The sequence below is a fragment of the Vanellus vanellus genome (genome assembly GCF_965231255.1).
Source record: "Vanellus vanellus genome assembly, chromosome: 26".
Lineage (NCBI taxonomy): Eukaryota > Metazoa > Chordata > Aves > Charadriiformes > Charadriidae > Vanellus > Vanellus vanellus.
Window position 1 is genome coordinate 274931 of NC_138931.1, and position 23000 is coordinate 297930.

The following is a 23000-nucleotide window of genomic DNA, read 5'->3' on the forward strand; positions in this document are numbered from 1 at the left end:
TCCTGTCACTGCAGGGAAACGAAGTCCTCCATCTCCCTGGAGAGCAGGTGACTGAGGAGCAGTTCACAGATGATCAAGGCAATATCATCACCAAGAAGGTGAGTGATCAAGGGCATGGTGTGGGCAGGGGCATGCCACAGCCTTTCTCCTCTCCCTCTGCCTGGCTGCCCTGCTCCTCCCTGCAGCCCGGGGCCGCATGCAGGGCACCCGTGTCCCGCTGTCTTCGGTTACGGTCACAGCACTTCTCTGGCCAGACCCCGCACATGGGACAGAGGCTGCACGGCGTGTGCAGTGCTGGGTGAGGAGGGAGGTGTGGTGCCTGGGGGCTAGCTGTGATGCCCGGCTCTGGACGTCTCCACAGGTCATCCGGAAGGTGGTGCGTCAGCTGGGCCCTGGTGACACGGATGACAGGCAGGAGCAGGAGGAGCTGATTCTGGAGGGCTCCCTGCAGGAGCCTCAAGACCTGGAGGCTGAGGACGATCACTTCATGAAATACTCCATCCTGCACCGGGACAGTCTGGGGGCCAAGGTAAGGTGTGGCTTACAGCCCTGCCTTGTGGGCACCCTGCCCAGGGCCAGCACCGCCTTTGCAGGACTCGCAGGCTCTGGGGCTCCGCTACCCTCTATCCTTTCTTCTGCCCTGCTCTCCTCTCCTGTTCCCCCTCTAAAGCTTCCAGGGGCAGCTCTTGCCCACTGCACCAATCTTCTCGCTCGGTGTCTTCTGCCAACTGACTCTGCTTTTCCCTCTCCTGTCCTCTTCTGTATGTCTGTCTCTTCACCTGGGTGATGTCCTGCTTCCTGCCCCTGCGGCTTCCTCAGGAGGAGGTGCGAGTGCGTGTCCCGAAACCGGAGGTCTCTGGGGGCAGGATGGGGGCTCAGATAGTGAAACGAGCCAGCCTGAAAAGGGGGAAGCAGTGACCCCTCAAATGGCCTCTTTTGAGGTAACCCCACCTTTGCTCTTCCTTCTATCCCAGCTCCCCGTGCTGCTGCCTGCACTGAGCTGCCGGTCATGCCCATCCTCCTGGGGAAAGTGTGACAGGGCTGTTCCCGGCTCTTGGCCTGCAGAGAGGGGTTGCAGTGCTGCAGCAAAGTGCTGAGGATGGATGGCGGTGTGCCCCTGCTGATGACCCGGCCCCAGGCTGAGGGCCTGGGCGCAATGGGCACGGGGTGCCCTGTTCTGCAGTGATGCTCTAGGTAGCTGCTGGCGCTGGGTCAGCCTCTGCGCTCAGCACTCCGCTGTGGCCACAGGGGGCTGCTACTGGGGTCACTGCATTCTGGGTACTCTGGGTGATGGTTCCCAGTGACAGAGCCACGGGGTCACTATTCCTGGTTATGCCGGGCTACAGCAGAGGGATGAGCTTTGTCCAAAACCGCTTCAGGGAATGGATAGCATTTGTGTGGGGTCTGAGCAGGACTGTCCCCTTCATCCACAGTTGTGCAGCCCTGTCACAGGTGAGCCCAGCCCTTGGAGCTTGGTGCCCCTGCCTCCCCTTCCCATGGGGTGCAGCCGAGCCGGGTACCGGCAGGACCGTGAGCCAGATGAGGTGTCAGTTCTGCTGGGCCATGTCCTGTGCCGCTGCTCGCGGCACTCCTGCAGGGAGGTGCCATCGACTGTCACTGCCAGCCACGCGTCGTGGCACAAGAGGGCGGCAGTGAGGTCTGCTGAAGCTCCTGTGGCCAGGAATGGGGTGCAGGCCATGGCAGGATGCTGCTGGCAGACATCAGGGATGTGGGAGTGGTGGGGTGCAGGAAGATGATGCTTATAGAGGCTGAGGACAGGGGAGCTTTCTTTGGCCCAGCACATTTCTGCCACTGAGCCCCAGTGTGAGCACTGGATCATTCCTCAAGTCTTCTGCGTGCCCTGCTCCCCCACCTTCCCTGCTGGGTGGGACAAGTCCAAGATCCAGGCAGGGTGCGTGGCACAGCACACTTGGACCCAGCTGCATCGCTGTTCTCTGCGTGCTTGCTGCTGGGCTGCCAGACCAGCGCTTGGGGGAAGGTGCTGCACGTGTGCTCCCCAGCTGCCAGGCACTGCCTGAGCCTGGGAGGAGGATGCCAAGCAGGGGTCCTCTGGCCTCCGCTGTATGTGCATGGCTCTGTCTGTCTGTCCTCCATCTCCCTCCTGTCTCCACTGTGTTAGCGAGCTCTCTGTGGGTGCGTCACAGTCAAGAGGCTTGTGCTTGTGGATGCACATTCATGCAGACCGTGTCCTTGCACCTACTCCCCAGACAGCCCCTGGGTCTGCCTCTTTCAGGGGCAGTGCTACTGCTGCTTGCTCTTGCTGTTTTCTGTAGCATGCTGAATTGGCCCAGGGTGTGTATTAGGAGTGCGTGGGGTCTTACCCACTGCTGTGAGAGTGAGGTGCAGTTGGTCACCCTAGCTGAGGATGGGGGCTCAGGGCTGGCTGCCTCTATCCCAGAGCCTACAGCAGCCCTCCCAGCTCTGTCTCAGTGCTGCCTTGCCTTTGGTGCTGCTCAGGTCCCCGTTGCTGCTCTCTGCAGCTTGGACAACACCACCAATATCATTGATGTTATTGCTGCTTGTTCCAGGCAGGGCGCTTATTGATGCTCTGTCGCTGTCTCTCTGACACCCCCAAAACTTGTCTTGTGGTAGCTGGGCAGGATGGGTGCCTGTGGGACAAGCACAGGGTGCAGAAGGGTTTGGGACTGCATGTACTGGGCTGCCCCCACCCTTTCTCCTGGCCACCATGAATGTCTGGTAACCCCATCTGTCTCTCTCTGTGTCTCTCCAGGATCTCACCTCAACACCAAACCACTGAACTCCACCCACGTTCTGACACATACCTGAGAAGAGAGGAGAGGAAAGCAGAGAGTGGAGGGGAGCAGGGCTGGCTGTACATGTTTCTATAGGCTAATGGCATGATTTCTGTATGAGACATACTTACCGTCCTATCCGCATGACTGACTGACTGCAAGACGCATGAGCTACAGTACTTAAAACTGACGGAGGGGCCTCCGTCCCTGCCCCGCTGCTGCCAGGAGCCCAGCGACAGCAGCATGCACCAGGGGCATCATCTCAGCTCCTCTGGGAGACCAGAGCTGGACTGGCAGAAAAGAAGAGGGAAGGAGACTGCACCCTCGCGCGTTTGCGTGTCTAAATGCATCCCCACGCCCCTGCTCCAGCTGCAAGAGGGAAGCTGGGGCAGCGCGGCACTGCTCACCATGGAAGGAGAGAGGCTTGGCCCCCCGTCGCCTGTGCTGCCTCTGCTGGACTCGTTTCTCATCCCTCTCAGTGAGTGTTGGGTTGTGGGGAGGGCCGCAGTTGCCAGGGGGTGTGCGAGGTGAGGGCTGCAGGGAGTGCAGCTGCCCTGGGCAGAGGGGCTGGCGTGGGGCTGCCCTCCCTCTCCCCAGCACGCGCAGTGTCTCCCGCCAGGGCAGGGCTCTGGGCCGAGCACTGAGCTCGTTGCTTGTGTTGGAAGTGTAAACTGTACAGCAATTAGCCTTGTGTATATGAACCAATAAATACTATGCAAACCCCTAGGGACACTCTAGCAGTATGTACGAAGCACTAACAGCTCTGCTCCCAAATACCTCTTCAGGCTGCAGGATGGGCAAAACCTTTGGAGTACATGCAAAGCTCTGGTGAACAGAGCTGGGAGGCTATAGGAGTAAAAGGGCAGCAGACTGCCCCTGCCCTGTGCCCCTCCGGCTGAGCCTGGTCCCTTCCTGGCCTGAAGAGAGGGGCCCACGGGTGCAGTCCCATGGGCCTGTCTGTGGTGCAAGCCCCGGGCTGTTTTACATCCAGCTGGGGTGAACTGTAGGCTTGCACTGAGGTGCTCAGTGCCCAGGGATGATGGGTAGCGAGACAGAGCAGGGGCTGCTTGTGCCACACGCGGGGCTGTGCCTAGGTCTACTCAGCACAATATTTGCTCAGGAGATGAGCCAGGAGCTGGCAGGAGCCAGCAGCCCTGCAGTACGCACCCCATCTAAGGGCTTTGCAGGGTCCCCTGGTTCCCCTCCAAGGGCACAAATGAGCATTGCCCATTGACCCCGTGGATGCTGACCCTCCCAGGACCAACCCCGGAGTCACAGGGGGCTGCTTCCCCGGTGGCTGCACTGTGGCCAGGTGAAACACCCTGCAGCAGCCTGGGCCAGGCAGTCACCCTGGGGCCGGGGCAGCCCGGGGCCGGCTGCTCCAGTGGGAGAGCCGCAATGGGCAGAGCTGCCCAGGCGGTTCCGAGGTGTGCAGGACTTGACCCCAGGAGGGCCAGAGGCAGGTAGCAGCAGTAGGTCCCATGTCCCCAACTCTGTCCTTTACTGAACCAACATGGGGGCCAGGTCTTTGTAGCACAGTGGTGTGGGAACCCCCTGCTCTTTCCCCTGGAGGTGGCCGTGGGCCTGTTTTGCAGGGCCTGAGTTTGATCTCTGTGGCCATGGGCAGAATGAGCCCACCTCCAGCTTCAGGCTGGCGGCCCTGGCAGGACATCCCTGTCTCGCAGCGGGTGTGCATCTGCCAGGAAAGCCCCTGGCTCCCCTGTGGCCGGGCAGAAGCCTGGCTGCAGTGAAGCAAATGACCCAGCTTAGCCTTGGAGAGCAAAGCAACCCCTTCTCCACCCCGAAGTTGAGCCATATAGGCACAGACTCTCCATCCATCGCCCGTGCTGTGTACAATAACCTCCCTAGACCCACTGCGACAGCTGACTCCGTAGCATCACCGTAGAGTTGTGTCTGGGTCCTGTGCTTTGGCCTTGTATACGCCTTAGGGAATATGCTGTGCTGCAACCGTGCCAGGCACCTGCAGTGACATTGCTTTGCGCTCGGATTGCTCGTAGGGCTGGTAGGGGGAGGCTGCACCCAACAATGAGCCTAGAGAATGCTGCAGTCTGCACACTAGAAGCTTTTTAGAGATTTTAAAAATTACTTTTATTTCCTTTTTTTAATTGTTATGGAAACAAGCCTTTTGGATCTCCCTGTCTTAGCCCCGATGTATAGATCATTCCCTGTACACCAGCTATCAGACTATGGATTAATAAAGAAACCTACACAGACCCTGTCTCATCTCTGCTTTTCTGAGGGTGCGGGGAGGGCTGAGGCTCGGGGGTGCGTGGCCGTGTGTGTGGGTGTCCCCTCTGCCGGGCGTGTGGAGGGCAGCGGCGGGAGGCCGACAGCCGCTTGTGCTGCCCCGTTCATGGGGGAGGCGGAGGGCGCGGGACGGGGCACACCCCCAGCGCGGGGCTCGGGGCTGATCCGGCCGCAGCCTCTCCCGGGACGGGGCGAGAGGGGCGAGCGGGAGCGGCCGCGCAGCCGGTGCCACCGGGGCGCTGCGGGGGACGTCGGCCGGGGGGGGGGGGGGGGCCTCAGCCGCCCCGGGGCCCCGCCCCGCCCCGCCCCGCCCCGCGCGGCGCTGTCCAGCGCCCGCCGCGTCCCCCCGCCGCCGGCGTTCAAAGCGCAATTTGTCTAGGCCGGGCCAATCCCGAGCTGGCCCCGCGGCGCAGCCAATGGCGGCTGAGGCCGCGGAGGGCCGGCCAATGGGAGCGCCACCTGCCGCCGCCCGGCCAATGGGGGCCCGGTATTCTAATGCGCCTCATCTTTATCAGAGAAATGTTGGCTCTCCCCAAGCCCAAGTTGGGGTCCGGTGCTGGAGCCACCTCGGTGGGGTCAGCGAGGGCTGCTCGCCCTGGCCCTGCCCGTGCCCGCCCTCCTGCCCAGGACGCGGCCCCCTGGCCAGCCTGACAGGCTCCCAAGGGCCACCCAGGTGCCTGCCAGCCGGGGCAGGTGTCAGGGCCCAGTAGCCCCCGGGCCAGCAGGGATGGGCTGGCCGTCGCGCCCCCGGGGAGCTGGGCTCTGAGGGCTGCCTCGACGCCACAGCCATGGACGCCAACCTGCCGGGCACCTTCCTGCTCAACGGCCCCTCGCTGGGCCCCTTCCCTGAGGCCAAGGCGCCTGTCTGCCAGTACTCGGTGCAGAGCTCCTTCTACAAGCTGGGCCCCCCCGGGCTTGGTGCCCAGCTGGCCGCCGGCACCCCCCACGGCATCTCCGACATCCTCAGCCGGCCTGCGGCGACGCCGAACAGCAGCCTTCTCCCCAGCTACTCTCACACGGGCGGATTTAATGGACTGAGCTCCCCGGGCGTCTATTATGGGCCGCAGGTGGGGGCCCTCCCCAAGGCCGGCAGCGAGTACCTGGCACGGGGCCGGAGCTGCTGGGCAGAGGCGGCCCCAGACTGGCGGGGCGGCCGGCAGTGCGGTGGCCGTAAGTACCGTGGGGCCAGGGCGGTTGGGTGGTGGGTGGGTGCCGCAGGCAGTAGGCACCCTGCAGAGCCCCGACCCATCGGCACCGGGGCAGGGACATGGGACAGCTGCCCAGGCTGTGTCTTCTCCACCAGCCTGCCCAAAGCATGGCCAGTTACCTGGCGCGCTCCCCCAGGAGGGTGGGAATGGCCCCGGCACCAGAGCTGCCAGACCTCAACCTGCTGCAGAGGTTTCGGCTCAAGAGCAGGGGCAGCTCCAATGGCAGATTAACTCTGCTTCGCCCCCAGGGAAGCGACAGCTGGCGAGGACAGGCAGAGCCCACTGCCCCGGAGATCCCCTGTCCCTCCGCAGCCTCACTGGGGTCGGTGCCCGGCCCAGCGCGGGGCAGAGACAGGCAGGATGGACGGCCCTGGGCTGGCAGTGGTGCCTGCCTGGTGGAGAGCTGGCAGGGGGATTGGCAGAGCATGTTGCTGCCGTGCCAGAGGGTGGGTGGGATGGGTGCATCCGCTGTCCCTTGGGGAGCCCCAGGAGGCTCCAGGCCAGGGTCTGGGCTGAGCTGCTCAGAGCCGGCAGCTGCAGTCCCCTTCCCCCCTCTCCAGGTGATGCTCTTGGAGCAGACAGGTTGGGCAGCGCAGCCCTTCACTCCTGGCATGGCTACGAGCCCACCAGCTCTGCCTGCCTTCCTGTCACGCGTCCTGCAAGGTGTGGGGCATGGTGATGCCAGCGCTGCATGGCTCTAGGGTCATGCACTGCTGCTAATGACCCTTCCCCTTCTCAGCACAACAAATTAGCGCTGTCCTGGAGCAGGAGGTGCATGGCCGGGCTCTGGCTCTATAGGGCTTGCACAGAGGGCAGCTCAACCCTCCTGGGATGGGGCTGAAACCTCGAACCCAGAATACGGTTTTAATTTGGAGGGGGCCAGCGTGGAGAGACTCTGGGCACTGAGGGCTGGCGGCTGTGCTGGTGCCGTGTTCTGGGAGGGAAGAGCTGCCCAGAGCCATGCACTGCAGACAGCCTGGGTGCTCACCTGCCTCCCTCCTCCTCTCCTGCAGCCCCGGCTCACCTGGCCGACACCATCCATAAGAAGAAACACACGCGCCCAACCTTCACGGGGCACCAGATCTTTGCTCTGGAGAAGACTTTTGAGCAGACCAAGTACCTGGCAGGTCCGGAGAGAGCACGACTGGCCTATTCCCTTGGCATGACTGAGTCCCAGGTGAAGGTGAGTGTGGGTCCCCGTGTGGCATGGGGCGCGTGGCGTGGTGGCTGCTAACCGAGCCGGTCCCGTGGGGCGGCAGGTCTGGTTCCAGAACCGACGGACCAAATGGAGGAAGAAGAGCGCCCTGGAGCCCTCCTCGTCCTCGCAGCGGGCGGGGGGCTCTGGTGGAGAGCGGGCGGCCTCTGAGACTGAGGACGACGAGTACAACAAGCCCCTGGACCCCGACTCGGATGACGAGAAGATCCGGCTGCTGCTGAGGAAGCACCGCGCGGCCTTCTCAGTGCTGGGCTTGGGCACGCACAGTGGCTGAGCACCCACAGCCCACCCCTCTGGACCATGGGGCGCTCGGCCTGGCCGCCTGCTTCCTGACCCCCAGCAGATGCCCAGCTGTGGGGATGGAGTGGCTGCCACCCCCCTCCTGGTGGCTCCTGCCCAGGGATCACGGCTCGCAGGGCTGGCAGCAGCACATGTGGGCAGCGTCAGGCGCGGCAGAGCTGTCGGCATTGATGAAATAAAGGTCCCAGCCAAGTCCCAGCGCTTGCTTCGCGGGCGCGCGGTCCTGGGTGCCCCCGTGAGGCTGGGCCGGAGAAGGGGCTGGGAGAGCACAGATGGGGCAGGGTCTGTGTGCCAGGTGGGGGAAGGGGCCGCGGCTGTGGTGCTGTGTGTGGGGCAGGAAGAGCCCACAGGAGCGGGGCAGTCCTGGGGACGTTTCCCAGGGTTTTCCCCGGTTTGGGCGTGCACCGGCAGCGAGAGGTGCTGGTTCAAAAGTCACTCGTTGGGGCCTCTTGTTGGAACCTATTAGCAGCAAATAAATATCATTTATCTTAACGGTGTGAGTGAGAGCCCATTCACCTGTCGGGGCTGCAGGATTGATGTGGCATCAATAGCCCTGTTGTGTTTGCTGCCAACCTGGTGGGCCTCCCCCCTCTCTGTGCTGCACCACGGAGCGGTGGGGGCTGTATGCACGCACACGTGTGTGCACATGGGGCTGCATGGGCCCTGCTCTGGCTCCCCGTGGCTCAGCCCTTGCGTGCCAAGGGTGGGTGCTGCACAGGGCCATCTGTCCCCAGCCGTTCAGGATGCCGAAGGGACTCCGGCAGGCGCAGGCACAGTGCTGGGGCCCTGGCAAGCTTGGCAGTTGTTCAGCCGAGAGCCAACTAAGTGCCAGCCAGGTGTGAGCAAACAGACTGGCCGTGTCCTGGGAGGAAATCGATAGGAGATAAGGTGCTGCCGGCCCATCATATACTGATTTAGCAGCGTGGCACCAGCACGGAGGAGGTGCTGGGGGCTGCAACCCAAGCTGCCCTCCCCTGCGGCTGCAGACAGCATCCGGGGACAGGCCGTTGGCCAAGTCCACCCCTGGAGATGGCCAAAGCCCCCAAAAGACTGGTGCTTTGCAGCAACCCCAAGCACCAGCCTTGTGGTGGGGGGTCTGTGGTGGGGGTCTGCAGACCATCACCGTGCGACCTGTCTGCCTAGGCCCCAAGACCCACATTTGGCTTCAAGTCCTCTCCAATTTATCACTTTCCGCCACGTGCTGGGCTGGGGGGGGACTTTGAAGGTGCTCTGATCACTTGGCAGCACTTTCCCAGGGCTTAGGGAAGACTGATCTCCCCTCATAGATCCTGTCCAGCCCCTGCAGCGAGCGTGGGGCTCTTCACGCTTCCCCCTTAGCCGTGCAGCCCCTCTGCTGCCTTGATGGGACAACTGCCGGCGAGTGGCAGAGCTGATGGACCCTTCGCAAGGACGTGGGAGGTCAGGTCCCATGGGCAGCGCGGTGCCCAGGGCTGGGGTGGAGGCTGCGTGCCCCATGCGCCCTGACCCGTGGCAGGTCTGGGAGAGCCACGTCACTGTGCGTGGGCAGAGCTGGTGCTTGGCAGGAGCAGGCTCCGCACAGCGGAAGAAGTGCGGGGCTGCTGTTGGGATATTTTTTTGACATTTTCTAAGCTGCCCAGCGTGGCTGACAATTTTTAATGTACTAACTGCCTGGTCCAGTGAGCTGATTAATTGGTGCTGTGGAGATCAATACAAAACAGAAAATTAAAACAATTTTAAAGTGATTAAGTAGTTTAACACCTGTCTGATGCCACGTCAGGACTGGGAGACAAATAAAGCAGGTGGCAAAGGGCCTGCTGCAGCCGGGGGGAGTGACAAATCGCAGCCGCAGCCTGGCTGCCCTGTGCATCCCCGCAGCTGGACGGGACCCCCACGCAGTGCTGCTCTGCGCAGGGCACTGGGGCCGTGGCCAGGACCACCCTCCTCTCCTGCCCACTCTGCCCACTGCCACTCCCGCCGTACCCCTTCCCGCGCAGACGGCACTGGCCACTTGCTGCTGCACCTTGCCGCCAGCGCGGGGTTCTGGACCACAGCCTGGCACATAGTGAGCACCAGCTCTGCCCTCCCCAGACCCGCCTTTGCCCCACGGCCGGGGCCGGACAGCCCTGGGGCATTCGGACTGGGCTCCACTGAGTGCGGCCGATCTCCGGGCTGACTGCTGCGGGGGCGTGTGGGTGCGAGCGCAGGCAGGGCGGCCTGGCAGGCAGATGGATAGCAGCTCCGCTTCAATTCTGCATCCCTTTTCTCCCAGACAAACCCCGTCGGATTTTCATAAATCAAAGCGCCACACTGTTTAATAAAAATTTATTGACTTACAAGTGATTATTTATCAAAAGGCCATTAATAGCGGCTCCGGGAATGATGTGCTACTGGGTGGTGCGTGGAGACTAATAGCAAATCAATGCCAGCATCCGGGCAGAATGCATATGAGGGCCCCCAGCCCCAGCGGGCTGCATGGCTGCTGCAGCCGGAGCCAGCAGCCCCTACCCTGTGGGCCGCCCAGTGCTCCCCCCGGTTATTTATCGCTTACAAATGAAATGATCGATACTTTTAATCTAGAGCTAAATTTATTAACTTTCCCATCGGAGAGAGACATATTGACTGGGGGCATGGGAGGGGGAACCGAGGAAAGATGGATGTGTGCCTCCTAACCTGTCCAGCCAGCTCCCTGCCTGCTGCGGAGCATCCCGGCGGCAGCGGGGCTGCTGGCGATGGCCCCCGAGCACGGCAGGGTGGTTGGAGGTCCTGCGGAGCCGGGGAGGTGGGCAGGCAGGCAGGGGAGCACTCCTGCACATCACCACGGCGTCTGTGACAACGGCCGGGGCCACAAACCACGAGCAGAAGACTGGTGGGCACCTGTGGCTGAGTCTGAGCGCCCGGGGGTGCTGCTGCAGGCACCAGAGTACAGCAATGCCCGTTGGGCAAGTGTGTGGTTCAAGCAGGAATGGAGTAAACACAGCTCGTAAAACATTATGATTAAATGGTAGAGACAAGTACCACAGGGTAACACACACCTGCTCGGGGACTGAAGCGTAACCACACTACAGGTTAATGCCTGTAAGGCATATGCTATACCCACAGCATTTCTTATACAACTTAAAGGTGATGGTCAAAACCTTTGTAACAACTGCCAAGGAGATAAGGGTTGTGTTTTTCTTTCCTTTTTCTTTTTTTTTTTAAGTAGCAAAGCAACAGCCCCATCAGTTAAGACATGGATGGAGGATTGGTGAACTGGTGTTAAGAGCTGTACTTAGTAAGTTGGGTAAAACAAGTAAACCAAAATGCTGATGAATAGACCCTTGATGCCATAACAAACTCTTAATGAGCAGGGATCCCAGCCTGGGTAACTGATATCTATTACTAACGAGCAGTTGTTTTGTCTTGTAGGGGTGAGCTTAAGCAATACACTTCAACCCTGTAGCTGCTGTTAACTATCTCCTGCTTGGCTTTAGCTGCTTTCTTTTTGTTATCTTAGGTGGACAGGAAAAGATACCAGGCTTTGCTGCTCCCTCCCTCCCCCCCCAATCAATTGCCATCCTGAAGTTGGGCAGAAGAGAATACAAAATTGGGGTAACAGTGAAAAGCACGAGGCCGGTAAGGGTGTCCCCATCACCAAACCAGAACTGCTCGGGTTCTCGTGGTGAGGCCGGATGTTAATGGTGATCGTGTAACAGATCACTGATAATGGAACACCATGTTTGTGTAGATAACATGTCCCTGTGTGTATATTTATAAAGGATCATATTTTGAGCACTACAAGAAGCAAAGGTAAATAAATCAATTTGGTATAGAAATATTTCCCATAACTGCATGTTAACAGATTCTATGCTATTAAGTGCAGCTTTACATCACTATGAGTAAGGAAGACTGTCCCCTCTCAGGTATTGTACTGGGAAGGTCAATTTATTTGAGCGCAAGCTGATGGTCCTGGGGTAGGTGGAAAATAGCACACTGCAAAATGGAGTTCCTCAGCCATGAGGACAAGTTGTGCTTACCCTGCTCGCACATGGTCTGTGCGCAGGTAGAGACGATCTGACTGACCCAAAAGAAGGGTTTTGGAGCCAGTGGCAACGCAAAGCAGGGAGGCCACCCAGAACCGAGTAACGTAAGTGAAGGACTGGGCATCATGTCCCTTGGGAAAGGTCAGGGGAGTTTCTGGACTCTCTCTCTCAGCTGCTTTCTTTTCTCTGTCTCTCTTGATATAATGGTGTTTTACCCCAATAAAACCAAGCAGGCAGTAAATTACCTTGAATCCATGTTGGTAGCTAGAGCAGGGAATTCAAATTTAAAGACACGTACACAGAAGAGCTGCCCTGACCTGTGGGGTAGCAGACACCCTCCCCCAACAAACACCACTTCAGGCACAAAGGAGGCACTTAAGCGTTGCCTTCTCCAGTGTTATAGTAAATGCAAACGCAAACCACTTCTGCAGGTAGCAGTGAAACAGCATTTGCTTACAAGAACAGGCAGAGGATCCAATGAAAGTGCTAAAGTTTGTAGGAACATAAGGAAAATTGGAAAGCACATGGGATGAATGCTCAAATGCAAATTGTTTTACTGAATAATACACTTGCAGAGCTGAAAGGGAAAGGGGTACCACCTCCAGCACAAGATTTCTGTTTCCTTGCAATGAGCTGAGATAATAGATGTGTGTGTTGGTGCGTAACAAGACCAGATCCCACTGTTGCCCTCAGGAGACATTTGAACAGGGATCTCCTACTCAGCCATGGAGTCTCAAGACTCTCCTTCCCCCCCGGGCTCCCACCACAGCACATATGGATTTCTCAAGAGCCCCATGTGCCACACCAGCGACAACCACATGGCAGCCTGCAGGACAGAGGGAGGCCTCCAAGGGGGATGATCCTCACTACCTGAGGAACCCCAGCTAAAAGGCTGTTACTCAGATGCTGGAGAAGGTCTGGGTCAGGCTATGACAGGGGCGTGGCAAAAGGAAAAGGAAAGGTTTCTCCTTCTGGAAATAAAGCTGGAAATGGCCAAAGACCACATACTGCTCTTAAGAGGTTTATGCTGCAGACGTGAGAGGCACAGGCTCATGAAGACTCCCTTGGTTGTCAATGCAGCTAATTTCAGTGCAGCTCACCAGTTTCTGTGCCGTGGGAGACTTGTGACTGACACACATGCACATCAACGCACCAGTCCTCCCCCTGGGCCTGTAAACACCATACGGAAGCATATGACACCATAAGTGTTTCATTTAATATTGCCCCTGCAAGGGGCTTCACCATAACAGTAACAAGAAGGCATCTTTGCCAAGGGCTGCTCAGGGCCTGAAGACTCTAGGCAGTAACAGTGCCTCCGGGAAACAACGGCCAGAGAATGAAGGAAGAAGTCCAAGCAGCTCTGGAGTAGCCAAAGTCCAAAGATTTGGAGCTGCTCCACACAAGCCCCGGCTCGCGCTGGAGGCAGAGGGCTCTGGCCAGGCCCAGTAACAGTGCTGGAGGCAGAGGGCTCAGGAGCGGCTCCGGTCTTCATGGTTGCCTACAATCATTTTGCTGTAGAGTTTCTGTTGCTCCTCCTTGAATGTATCTTTCACTTTCTCTCTCTTCAGTCCTCCATCCCTGTGGAGAGAGTCACATCATCAGAGGAGCTGCAGGCGTGCACTGTCTGAACCTGCAGCTGGGGTTGCTCAGAGCAGGTCAGAGCTCCCGCAACAGCTGGACAGCTACACCTGTACCATATGTTGCCAGGGCACACCGCAGACTAACTGTCCCCACGCGGAGTTACTTTCACACCTTGCTCTGCCAGGAGCTGCACCCATGGCCCTGCACTGCTCAACACGGCAGCTCTGTCAGAAGCATGAGCTGCTCAGATACCACTAACAGTAGACTGCCTGTAGAGTCCCCCTGTCTCCCAGGCTCTGAAGATCTCAGTGCCTGAAAAAGGAAGCTCCCAAGCTTGACCCACTTTGCTGAGCAGCATCAAGTCAGAATCAGGGCACCTCTGTTCAAGCTGGAATCACAGAATGAAGCCCTGGTGCCCAACACACAGCAGAAGTAAAGACTTTGGTCTCTGCTACAGAAGAGCAGTTTTGGAGGTAACAGGCAAGCTGCATCTCCATTTTTCCATAGGCCTACTCTGCCCAACACAAGACACAAACTTTGCTCTACAGCACACAAGCACATACCAGGACCCAGGCACCAGGAAGAGAAAAGCCTGCCTGGACTCACCAGAGCAGATCCACGAGGCCCCCCTGCCTGGCAATGGCTGACTTCACTCGATTGGCAAACTGGACAGCATCCTCTTCAGGCTGTGGCAAAACAACAGCGTTCAGCAGGAGCAAAGGGCCACACAGGCAGCAGATCGGACAGGCCAGGTTCACCTGACTTACCTGCCTGGTCATTGGGGGCAAGTACCAGACACTGCAGACAATGGCCCAGCTGGTCATCATCCTAAGGAGGTAGGTTACCATGCCATACTTGCTGCTGTTCCAGAAGGCATCTCCAAACTGCGGGTCATACTACAGAGGCAGAAGAGCTCATAAAAGCCAGGCAGTGGTTGCACCCTCCCTGAGGCTCCAAGTTCCACCCCAAGCCCAGCTACAGGCCAGCCCTCCCAGAGCACCACACGGAGTGACCTCAGCTTCCCCATGCCCTCAGACCAGGCTGTTGGCCCGGCAGTGCCAAGATTGGGCTGCCAAGACTGAGCTTGCATGCAGAGAACTCCTTGTGCTGGAGGAACGTTTGCCTTCTCATACCTTGATGGCTACAGGGTAAACCGTGGCTCCAATTTCAAAGCTCCCCTTCTTGAACATCATCACAGACGTGTTGTTGATGCAGGTTCCTGTAAGAGGCAAGCACATCTTCTCAACTTCCCTTTGCAAGTCAGTTCAACAGTCTAAGCTATGCCCCTAAGGACGAGGCCACAGGCACGCAGCATCTGCCCCCTGACACTCGCTCTGAACCCTGCTCTCTGTGCACACAGGAGGTGTCACTGGGACACCATGTATCTGACATATAACACATTCTGGGTTCAGTCAGCTCTAAAGATGCAATGTCCCCTTTGTCTTAGTGAAGGGTCTCAAGGCCCTTGGCTGCGTAAGAAGGGAAGGAGCAGAGATGCGATGCTGTCCCAATGTGGCCTCTCCACCAGGTGCCTGGCTGGCTTTGCTCCACAACTTACCTTCCGGGAAGATAAGAATAGGCAGTTTGCTCTTGTCCTGGACGTGCTCTGTGAGCCTAAAGAGAAGAATGTCACCCATTAGCACAGGGCACAGAAGCTGTCATTAGCAATCCACACAGCATACAGTCCTTGTCCTGCACTCACTGGGGACCATCTGGGTGCCAGCAACAGTGGCGCAGTCTCCCAACACCCAGGAGGCACAGCAGAGTCCTCACCCAAGGGAAGTGGGCAGACCCCCATACCAGCCTCCAGACCTCCCCTGCAGCTAACAACTGTCACACCTTTTGGCGACGAGATGACGATCTTTGACCTCAGAGCGTTCAAACCAGACGTGGGGGCAAGCTTTCACCATGGCTCTCTGTATCACGCCCATGAGCCCTCCGTGGATCTGACCCACCTGCACAGGGCAAGAAGACACAAGATACAAGACCTGGGGACACACGAAGGCCAAGGCAGTCCTGAGCTTCACAGCCCAGTTGAGGTTCATCTTTCTACCCCTGCCCTGGAAAGGCTGAGAGGGAAAGTCCCGGGCTGGAAGGACAGATGTAGCACACCCCGAGTGCTTCCCACATTGCAGGAGGTCCATCTGGGGAAGTGCGTTGCTCTTTCATGGGTAGAAAAGCCCAGAGCTCTACTTGCAAAGCAGTCCCGAGATCCCCAGTGCTCCGAGCCCCAGGCCAAGCTTGCTGGAAAGCCATGCGCAACAGGGAAACTGTGCACAGGTTCTGAGAGTGCCCTGCGATGTCATGCAGGGAAAAGTAGTTCTGCATGCTCAAAAGCCTCTTGTGCCACGCAATACCCTTGCTGCTCCCACCATGTGTGCGGCCAGGCCCTGGCAGGCAGAGCTGGGTCTGGGCTGCAGACCTTACCATCGCGTAGTAGCCATCACTGGCCAGGATGATCACATCAATGGGAGATGTGTGATTGGCCACGCAGATGCCTCCATTTCGGGGTCTGTTTTCTCTAAATGCAAAACAAAAGTACAGATGAGGACAGAGGAATGAAGCACGAGGCCTGCAAGAGGCACGGCATGGAGCAGCTTGCGGGAAGGAACAGCAGCAGACAGTGCCTCCTTACCGGTCATGGTAGGTGATGATGGCTGTCAGGGCACGTACACAGATCCGGTAACACATCAGGTGGACGTGCTTGCTCAGGAACTCCTTACACCTGCAGCCCACGACAGAAACCATCACCCCCCAGTCCCACAATCTCCCCTGTAACGGTGCCACTCAGCCCCGCTGCCCCAGGCCACGAGATCCAAGTGAGACTTCACCTCTCATAGAAACATGTCTCGTCCTGGCTTTTGCCATCAGCTTATGACCTCATGTGTAAATCATGAGGACCAAACTTTGGCCTTTGGTCTTTTCTCTTCTTATTCCTTTCAGAGCCCAGTGCTCTGCCACCTGCTTAGTGGTCACATCTAGGCCCTTTGTTTAAAATTACAGGGCGTCTGTTCCTGAGGGGCTACAGATGCCAGGACCACCCGCCTTGTCTGCAGCAGGCGGAACAGACAGGCCTTGCAGGAAAACTTCTGGATTATTGGGTCTCAAACTGCACAGGAGGCTCCCCATCCCCTCTTCCCCCAGAGAGGAACTCACCTTCCATTTGGCAAATATCCCACCACTGTAGTACCAGTCACCAACAAGCTGATGCCAGTAAACGCCAGAGCTATCCTGCAGAAAGAGGGAAGCTACATGCTAGCAAAACCAGGCCACAGGCCCTACTCATCAAGCAGCCTGTCTCTCCTGACCATGTTGAACAGGGCCTGTGGGGCTCGGAAACCAGCTGCACTTGCTGCAGTGGGAACAGGGCATCAGCAACGTCTCGGCAGGCAGGTTCCCGCAGCGGCACTCACCTGAGGGGCAGAAGGAAGCAGTAGCGGATGAGCACACCCAGTCCCCAGAGTACAGTGAGGCGCAGGCTGATATACTGGAAGTTGTAGTTGGTCCTGCTGAGTAGGTTCCAGGACTCCAGCTCTTCAGCAGAGAACCTCTTGGTCACTTCATCATCCATGATGGTCTCGATGCCTTTGCGGCAGAAATAGAAGATATCCGAGAGCTCAAACTCAGGGGCGTCCAGGGCTTTGCCGCTGCCACTCCGGCGGATCTGCTTGATCTCCTCTTCCAGTGATGTTGGCTCCTTCGCAATGATACCTGCAACATGCCACAGGCAGTGCTGAGCAAAGAGTGACTTGCCTGCTCAAAGACGGCTGACAGCCAGTGCCCTTACTCGCCTGCCCTCCACTGGGCCCCCTTCCTTTCTCCAGTCCAGACCCAGTCCTCCCAACTATCTAGAAATGAAGCCCTCCCTGGGTGCTTCCCTCCCCTTCCTTACGAAATGGACCTCTCCATAGCTCCCTCCATCCATCTACATGGAAAAGGCTTCCCAGCAACCTCAGCTGCTCAGAGACACCACATTTACCCTATCTCCCCAAAAGAATTTTTAACTTTATATATACCCATGCAGGGCAGGATCTTACCATTGACATAGGGCTTGTATAACGGATGGTTCTTCTCCTTGGCACCACGCTCTATTCTCAGTGTTGCCCACTGCAAGAGACACACATGAGGAGCAAGATTCGCCAAGCCTGTAGCTCCAGTTCATACTATCCCTGTTTTACAGTCAACTTCCAGGGAAGGCCATGATTAAGGGATGAAAATGGGACTAAAGCAGGAGGCATCTGTACAGAACCGAAAGAGTGATGAACACAGCTGAACTGAGGTGGAAGCAGAGACTGGTCTGGGAGGAACATTTTTACAGCGGAGACTTGTCTGCAACGGGACAAGAGGACAGATGGGGAGGTGACCAGCACAGGCACAGGACAGCCATGACGTGCAGACGTTTGTGTGCTATTCTGCACAGCAGAGCCCCAGCGGGAAGCAGGGAGTGCCAGCGGGAAGAAGAGTGCTCAGTGGTGAGATGGCACAGCAAGATTTTCTGTAGCCTCTGTGTCCTGTAGGCCCTGCTGCACCTGGCACGTGGTTGCCACCGCACCGCTGCTGGGTGGACAAAGCACCCTGCTGGGGTGGTCTGCATCACCGCGCAGGAAGCTGAGCATGCTATTTTTCAACCCTCATTTATTCTCAAAGAAATGCTCAAATCAGAGACTGTGCTTTCAAGCTGCTGCTAAAAACATCAGGCTGGTGATGGGATGGGATCCTTCCCTCCCCAGTCCAGCTAACAGCTGCTGCAGCTCACCAGTCAGTCCAAAACAGCAGCAGCAAGTGCCCTGAGACAGCTCTCCGGCAGCTGGCTGCCAAATCCCATGCCCAGACTACCTGTTATCCACAGAAATCTCTCTCAGCTAATTCTCAAGGACACCAGCAAAAACTGCAGGCTGGATTTCTGGCCAGTCTTCCTGCCTGCCCTCCAAGTAACCCTCTCAGCCTCACACTCTTGTGCATTATACAGGCCTGGGGGAACAGATTCTTGTGTCCAACATGCTTATTGCTCCAGGGTAGCTGCTCCATCAGGGATCTGTGAAGAAGGGGAAGCTGCTGGGAACTCTTGGCATCATGGTCTCAGCCTGTCCCAGTGCCAGATCAGGAGGCAGCGATGTGGGAATGCTAATTGCGTATGGAGTGTCCAGCTCATCTAGAAGCCTCCTCTGCCAGCAGAAGGAACTGCAGGATTGCAGATGATTGTCTAGACACTGTCATTCCAGGAGAAGTCAGAAGAGGAGCTCTGACCCAGCAGGATCTGGGCAGCTTATGGAGAAGGCGCTCCTCGCAAGCCCAGCGCGTCTCTATCCTGACTGCAGTAGCAGAAAACCCAAGACTCCCACCTGGGAGGCACCAGGCAGGTCTCCCTCCCCACCAACAGAGATGTGCAGTCGCCACCGCAGGGCTGCAGCTCTGGCTGTGTCCCACAAGTTGCCAGACTGGAGTGTGACCCCTCTGGGCTGGGTTGGCAACACTGGCCTCTAGAGCTGTGAAAATCTTTCGGGTAAATAACACTCCCCAAAAATACAATTCCGAATGACCAAACCTAGTGAGTGAATTTTCCACCAAATCTGTGAGCAGTTGTGCCAGAGTGCTCCTCTCTGCCACCGCAAAGATTATTTGATAAAAGCTGAAATAGACTTCAGAGTCTTTTCAGAAAAATGGTTTCAAAATTAAACACGAAAATAAATGTGGAGATTAAGCGTTCGTGAATTGAAGAAAGAAAAAAAAAATGAAAACAAGGTGAAAAGTTCAATTTCAATAAACCAAACTTCTTACTAATTTTTTCCCCCAGTTCAGTCACTAAATTTGAAGTCAGGTCTTCAGACATCTGTGTTAACGAAGCACCTCACAAAGCCCAGCATCTTCCCATTCAGAAGCCTTTGGGGAGGACTTGGAATTTAAAGAGCTGAACATTGCAAGCTCCAGGGCTGCCTTCCCAGGCCAGCCAGTACAGAGATGCTCTGGGGAAGCCCAGCCCTGTTCAAACAGCAGTAGCTGTACCAGAAATCCTTTTGCAGCTTGAACCCCACATTAAAGAGCCTAAACCCTCCCTATCAAGCACAGGGCACCCCTTTTTCTTTTGCTTGGGCTGCCAGGGTAGGGTGGTGTAGGCTTTATCTACCAGGAGTTTGGCAAAAGTTCTGGTCTTGCCAGGGACTTGCTTCAAGGAGAGGTGTTGGCTGTGAGACAGCCCATAAAATTAGTCTGCCAAAGGCAGGCAAGGGAACAGCATGACCCCAAATTGGAAAATTCCACTTGGCCTCCCTGTGCCAAAAGGGTCAGCGAGGGCTGCTGGTTGTCCTCGGAGGCTGCAGGTCCAGACATGGCCGCTGGGCTCAGCAGATAAGCAGGCGGCACTCCATCCAGGACAGAAGGGTGTTGAGAGTGCTGGGTTCTGGCCACAGACCACTCAGGGCTTGCAGTACAGACAGTCCTGCCTTACCTCCTGCTTTTGCTTCATCCAAACACGTGCTGGAGAGGAGGAGCCCGCTGACTGCAGCCTTGTCCCTCCCCATCACACCCTACACCCCTTTTGGCTTCTTTCCTCATCGAGCTGTAACAGCGCTCTGCCTTGCCTGGGACGTTAACCCATCCAAGCGCACACCTCCTCTAGGCACACCTACAGATCCTACCGTACTATTGCGTACTCACGGGCCACACTATCCTACCACTTTACCTGAAGACTTACTGGATTAATTACAGGGAAAAAACAGCCCACCAACAGAGGTCTAGTAAATGGCATTTGGCTGAGATGACCCAAACAGGTCACCTGGCACCAGCACGTGTCACCAACAAACCAACCTCCCATCCCAGTCATCTGCAATGCTGTGCTGAGGGGCAAAAGCCTCTCTTCCTAGCATGACCACGCTTGACAAGGCCCCTGTAAACACGCAGAAAATTCCGAAAACATGACTTACCTGAAAAATCTTTAATAACGTCTTCATGTAAACCTTGCGGATGCCAAAGGAGACTCCAAAAATTGCTGGCACAATGATGAAAACAAGAAGCAGAGTGAAGAGGACAGTTATGGAAATCCCCAAGAGATTAACAACCAGGCTGTCAAAGGGGAGCAGGAGGAACATGGTGAAGGGCCCAGGCAAGGCTGGTGCCCTGCAGCCAGACAGAAAGGCTGCCCGCAGCAGTTTAACCAGTCCTCCTGTTATTCAGCAACAGTCTCACACATGCACTGAGTCCGCAGCCTGCTCACAGACCCCATTCCAAAGTTCACATCATTTTTGGGCTCTGTGAGAGAGGGAATGCAACAGGATCAGGGAGAGCTGTTGGGAAAACAAGTAAACAGTCTGCCAGGAGCCCAGGTGAGTTCAGACAGCGTGGGCTGAAGAGCTCAAAGAAGACGGAACACGCACACAGGTTCCTCCATAGGCGAGCAGTGGGCACTGCAGTGACACAACTGCATGAACGGATACCCTCCCAAGGCGCCGCTGAGAAAGTCCTGCTGTGGGGCAGCCTGTGAAGAAGCTGGCAGCAGAATCCCCTTCTGGCTGCTGAGAGCATGCAGAGTCTCTTCACAGAGACAAGGTGGAGTCCATCCCTGAGCCTGCATTGGAGGAGATCGAGGGAGTTGGCACTTGCAGGAGCCTACCGTATGTGGAGCTATTATTGTTCTTTCCGTGAGGACACAGGCACTAGCACAGATCCTTGCATGACGCCTGGAACAAGTTTAATTCTGGAGACCCCTGGCATCCACTCATGCTGAAGGGTCGTTACAGACACGAATGAAGCCTATGTCCCTGGAAAGCTCTTCGAATAGCGCGTTGGCTTCTTGGCAGACGAGGCACTCACATGCCACCAGCACTAGAGGAGGAAAGAAAAACCGAAGTCAGGCAAGTCATGCAGCTCAGAGAGACGTCAACTCCGAGAGGGTGGCCGGAGGCCAGGGACAGTGGGCCCTGAAACCTGGAAGGCAGCGCTTGGGCTGAGTTCACATTACTCAGAGCAGCTCCTGAGACACAGCAGACTGAGTGGCACTCCAGCTACTGCCTGGCACTGTCACGGACTCAGGAATCACCCCTGCTGCCACTCGTCCTGTATGTTAATACCATCCACACCTCAGATTGAGCAGACTTGTCCAGAACCACGCCCAGAGCACAGGACAATGCAATCAGGTCCCAAGGACAGGAAAGGAGCCAGCGGAGTGACAAAAAACCCTTCCTCATGACAAAGATCTTATCGCCTCTCTCATTGCAGAGGCATCCAAAAGCACTGAGCCAGACAGGTACCCAGATTCCTGGGAAGGAATCATTTCCTCTCCTCCTGTACACACATCTCCCCCGTCACACAGGGCTGCCCTGCAGGGCAGGAAGCTAGCCCAAGGGGAGAATTACTGCCGATGATTAGCCAAAGTGGAACTTGCTGGGGCACGGGGAGCAGCCAAAGGTCAGACACACGGCACTACAGCCTTCTGGGGGTGGCCTGGATGCACAAGGCCAACTGAAGCTAGTAGAAAGAGCCGAGTCTGCTTGGGGGAGAATTCCCTCAGGATACCACCTTCACCTGGCTACAGAGCATCTGCCCGAGGACGGGATTTAACAGGAACCGGACAAGCACAGAGGAGGCCGGGAAGATCCTCTTGCTGCCGTGCACAGTGCGTTCCAGCTGCCGGCTTAGCACTGCTACACCAGTAACGCTACGAATATTGTCAGCGCTTCAAAGGAACGCGCACGCCTGCGTGACCCGTGTCCCGGGAGAGGCAGCTCTGCCGCCACACGCGCAACTGCCCATTACGCAGCGCTGTCACCCCTCAGGACCGGGACTGCGGCATCGTGTGGCCCAACCGGTCGGACCGGCCGCCCGAGGGGCTCGTTGGCTCCCGCCGTCACCCCGCGCGGCCCGGCGGGGCAGGGCAGGCCGCGCACCGGCCCGCGGCACGGCCGGCGCAGGCAGCCCCGGGGCCCGCGCCCGGAGCCCGCCCGGCCCCGCCGCCGCACCGCCCCGGGGCAGGGGCTGAGCGCGGCTGCCGGCGCCGCGATCGCAGCCCGCACGGGGGCGGGGGAGCCCCGTCCCCGCAGGCGCGCCCAGGGTTAGGCGCGGCCGGGGGCGGCGGCGAGCGCCGCGCTCCGCTTTATTCACCGGGAGCGCGGCGGGACACGGCCCGGCAGCGCAGCGAATCGCGGCAGGGCCGGGGCTCGGCCCGGCGACCTTCGGCCTCGGCCTGTGCGCTCCAGGCGGCGGCTGCCCCGCGGGGGTGCGGGCGGAGCTCCTGCCAGCGGCCCGCCGTGCCGGGGAGGCGCCCGCAGGGCCGGGCGGGGGCGGCCGCCTCTGCTCCTCCGCCCCGGGCCGGGAGCGCGGGGGGCCGGGCTCCGTCACAGACGGCGCGGGGGGGCGCTGCGGCGCGGCCCGCACCACGGCGGGGAGGCCGCGCTCCCCGAGGCGGGCGCCGGTTAACGGTCCGCGGCCGGGGCGGGCCCCGCTCGGTCGCCCCTATCCCGCCGGGCGCAGGGGGGGGCCGGTGGCCCGGGGCCCGCGCGGGGAGGCGGGGGAGGAAGGGGGGGGCCGGCGCCGGGCCTGGCCGGGCCGAACCGGGCCGGTCGCGCACTCACCTGCCACCACTGCCGCCGGGCCCCGGCTCCGCCCCCGCCACGTGCCGTGCGCGCGCCCGCCCCCCGCAGCGTGCGCTGACGTCACCGCG

The 23000-nt window shown here is 58.3% G+C and overlaps 3 protein-coding genes across 4 annotated transcripts in view; 2 read left to right on the forward strand and 1 right to left on the reverse strand.

Moving 5' to 3' along the window:
• The window catches only part of ANK1 (ankyrin 1), a 39736-nt gene extending 34730 nt beyond the window's left edge, over positions 1 to 5006 (forward strand). The window contains exons 41-43 of the mRNA XM_082495629.1: positions 15 to 98; positions 362 to 529; positions 2753 to 5006. Coding sequence (XP_082351755.1) covers positions 15 to 98; positions 362 to 529; positions 2753 to 2779 — 279 coding nt within the window. The 3' untranslated portion in view covers positions 2780 to 5006. The remainder of the gene's footprint in view (positions 1 to 14; positions 99 to 361; positions 530 to 2752) is intronic.
• An 824-nt stretch (positions 5007 to 5830) lies between these two features.
• Positions 5831 to 7740, forward strand: NKX6-3 (NK6 homeobox 3; the record flags this gene model as incomplete). Its single annotated transcript, XM_082495786.1, has 3 exons — positions 5831 to 6212; positions 7264 to 7433; positions 7510 to 7740. 3 exons carry the CDS (start codon positions 5831 to 5833, stop codon positions 7738 to 7740), a joined length of 783 nt encoding a protein of 260 aa, XP_082351912.1.
• A 5227-nt stretch (positions 7741 to 12967) lies between these two features.
• GPAT4 (glycerol-3-phosphate acyltransferase 4) lies at positions 12968 to 22936 on the reverse strand. Of its 2 annotated transcripts, XM_082495700.1 has the most exons (13): positions 22912 to 22936; positions 20269 to 21166; positions 17386 to 17455; positions 16762 to 17059; positions 16505 to 16579; positions 15984 to 16073; positions 15776 to 15869; positions 15188 to 15303; positions 14907 to 14962; positions 14482 to 14567; positions 14116 to 14244; positions 13955 to 14034; positions 12968 to 13345 (listed from the first exon to the last, which is right to left on the reverse strand). In XM_082495700.1, the coding sequence occupies exons 2-13, from the start codon at positions 20431 to 20433 to the stop codon at positions 13237 to 13239; spliced, it is 1368 nt and encodes a 455-aa protein (XP_082351826.1). In that variant the 5' UTR covers positions 20434 to 21166; positions 22912 to 22936; the 3' UTR covers positions 12968 to 13236. The 2 variants fall into 2 exon arrangements, with proteins under 2 accessions (XP_082351826.1, XP_082351825.1); XM_082495699.1 differs by having other exon boundaries at positions 13955 to 14244.
• Between the last annotated feature and the right edge of the window lie 64 nt (positions 22937 to 23000).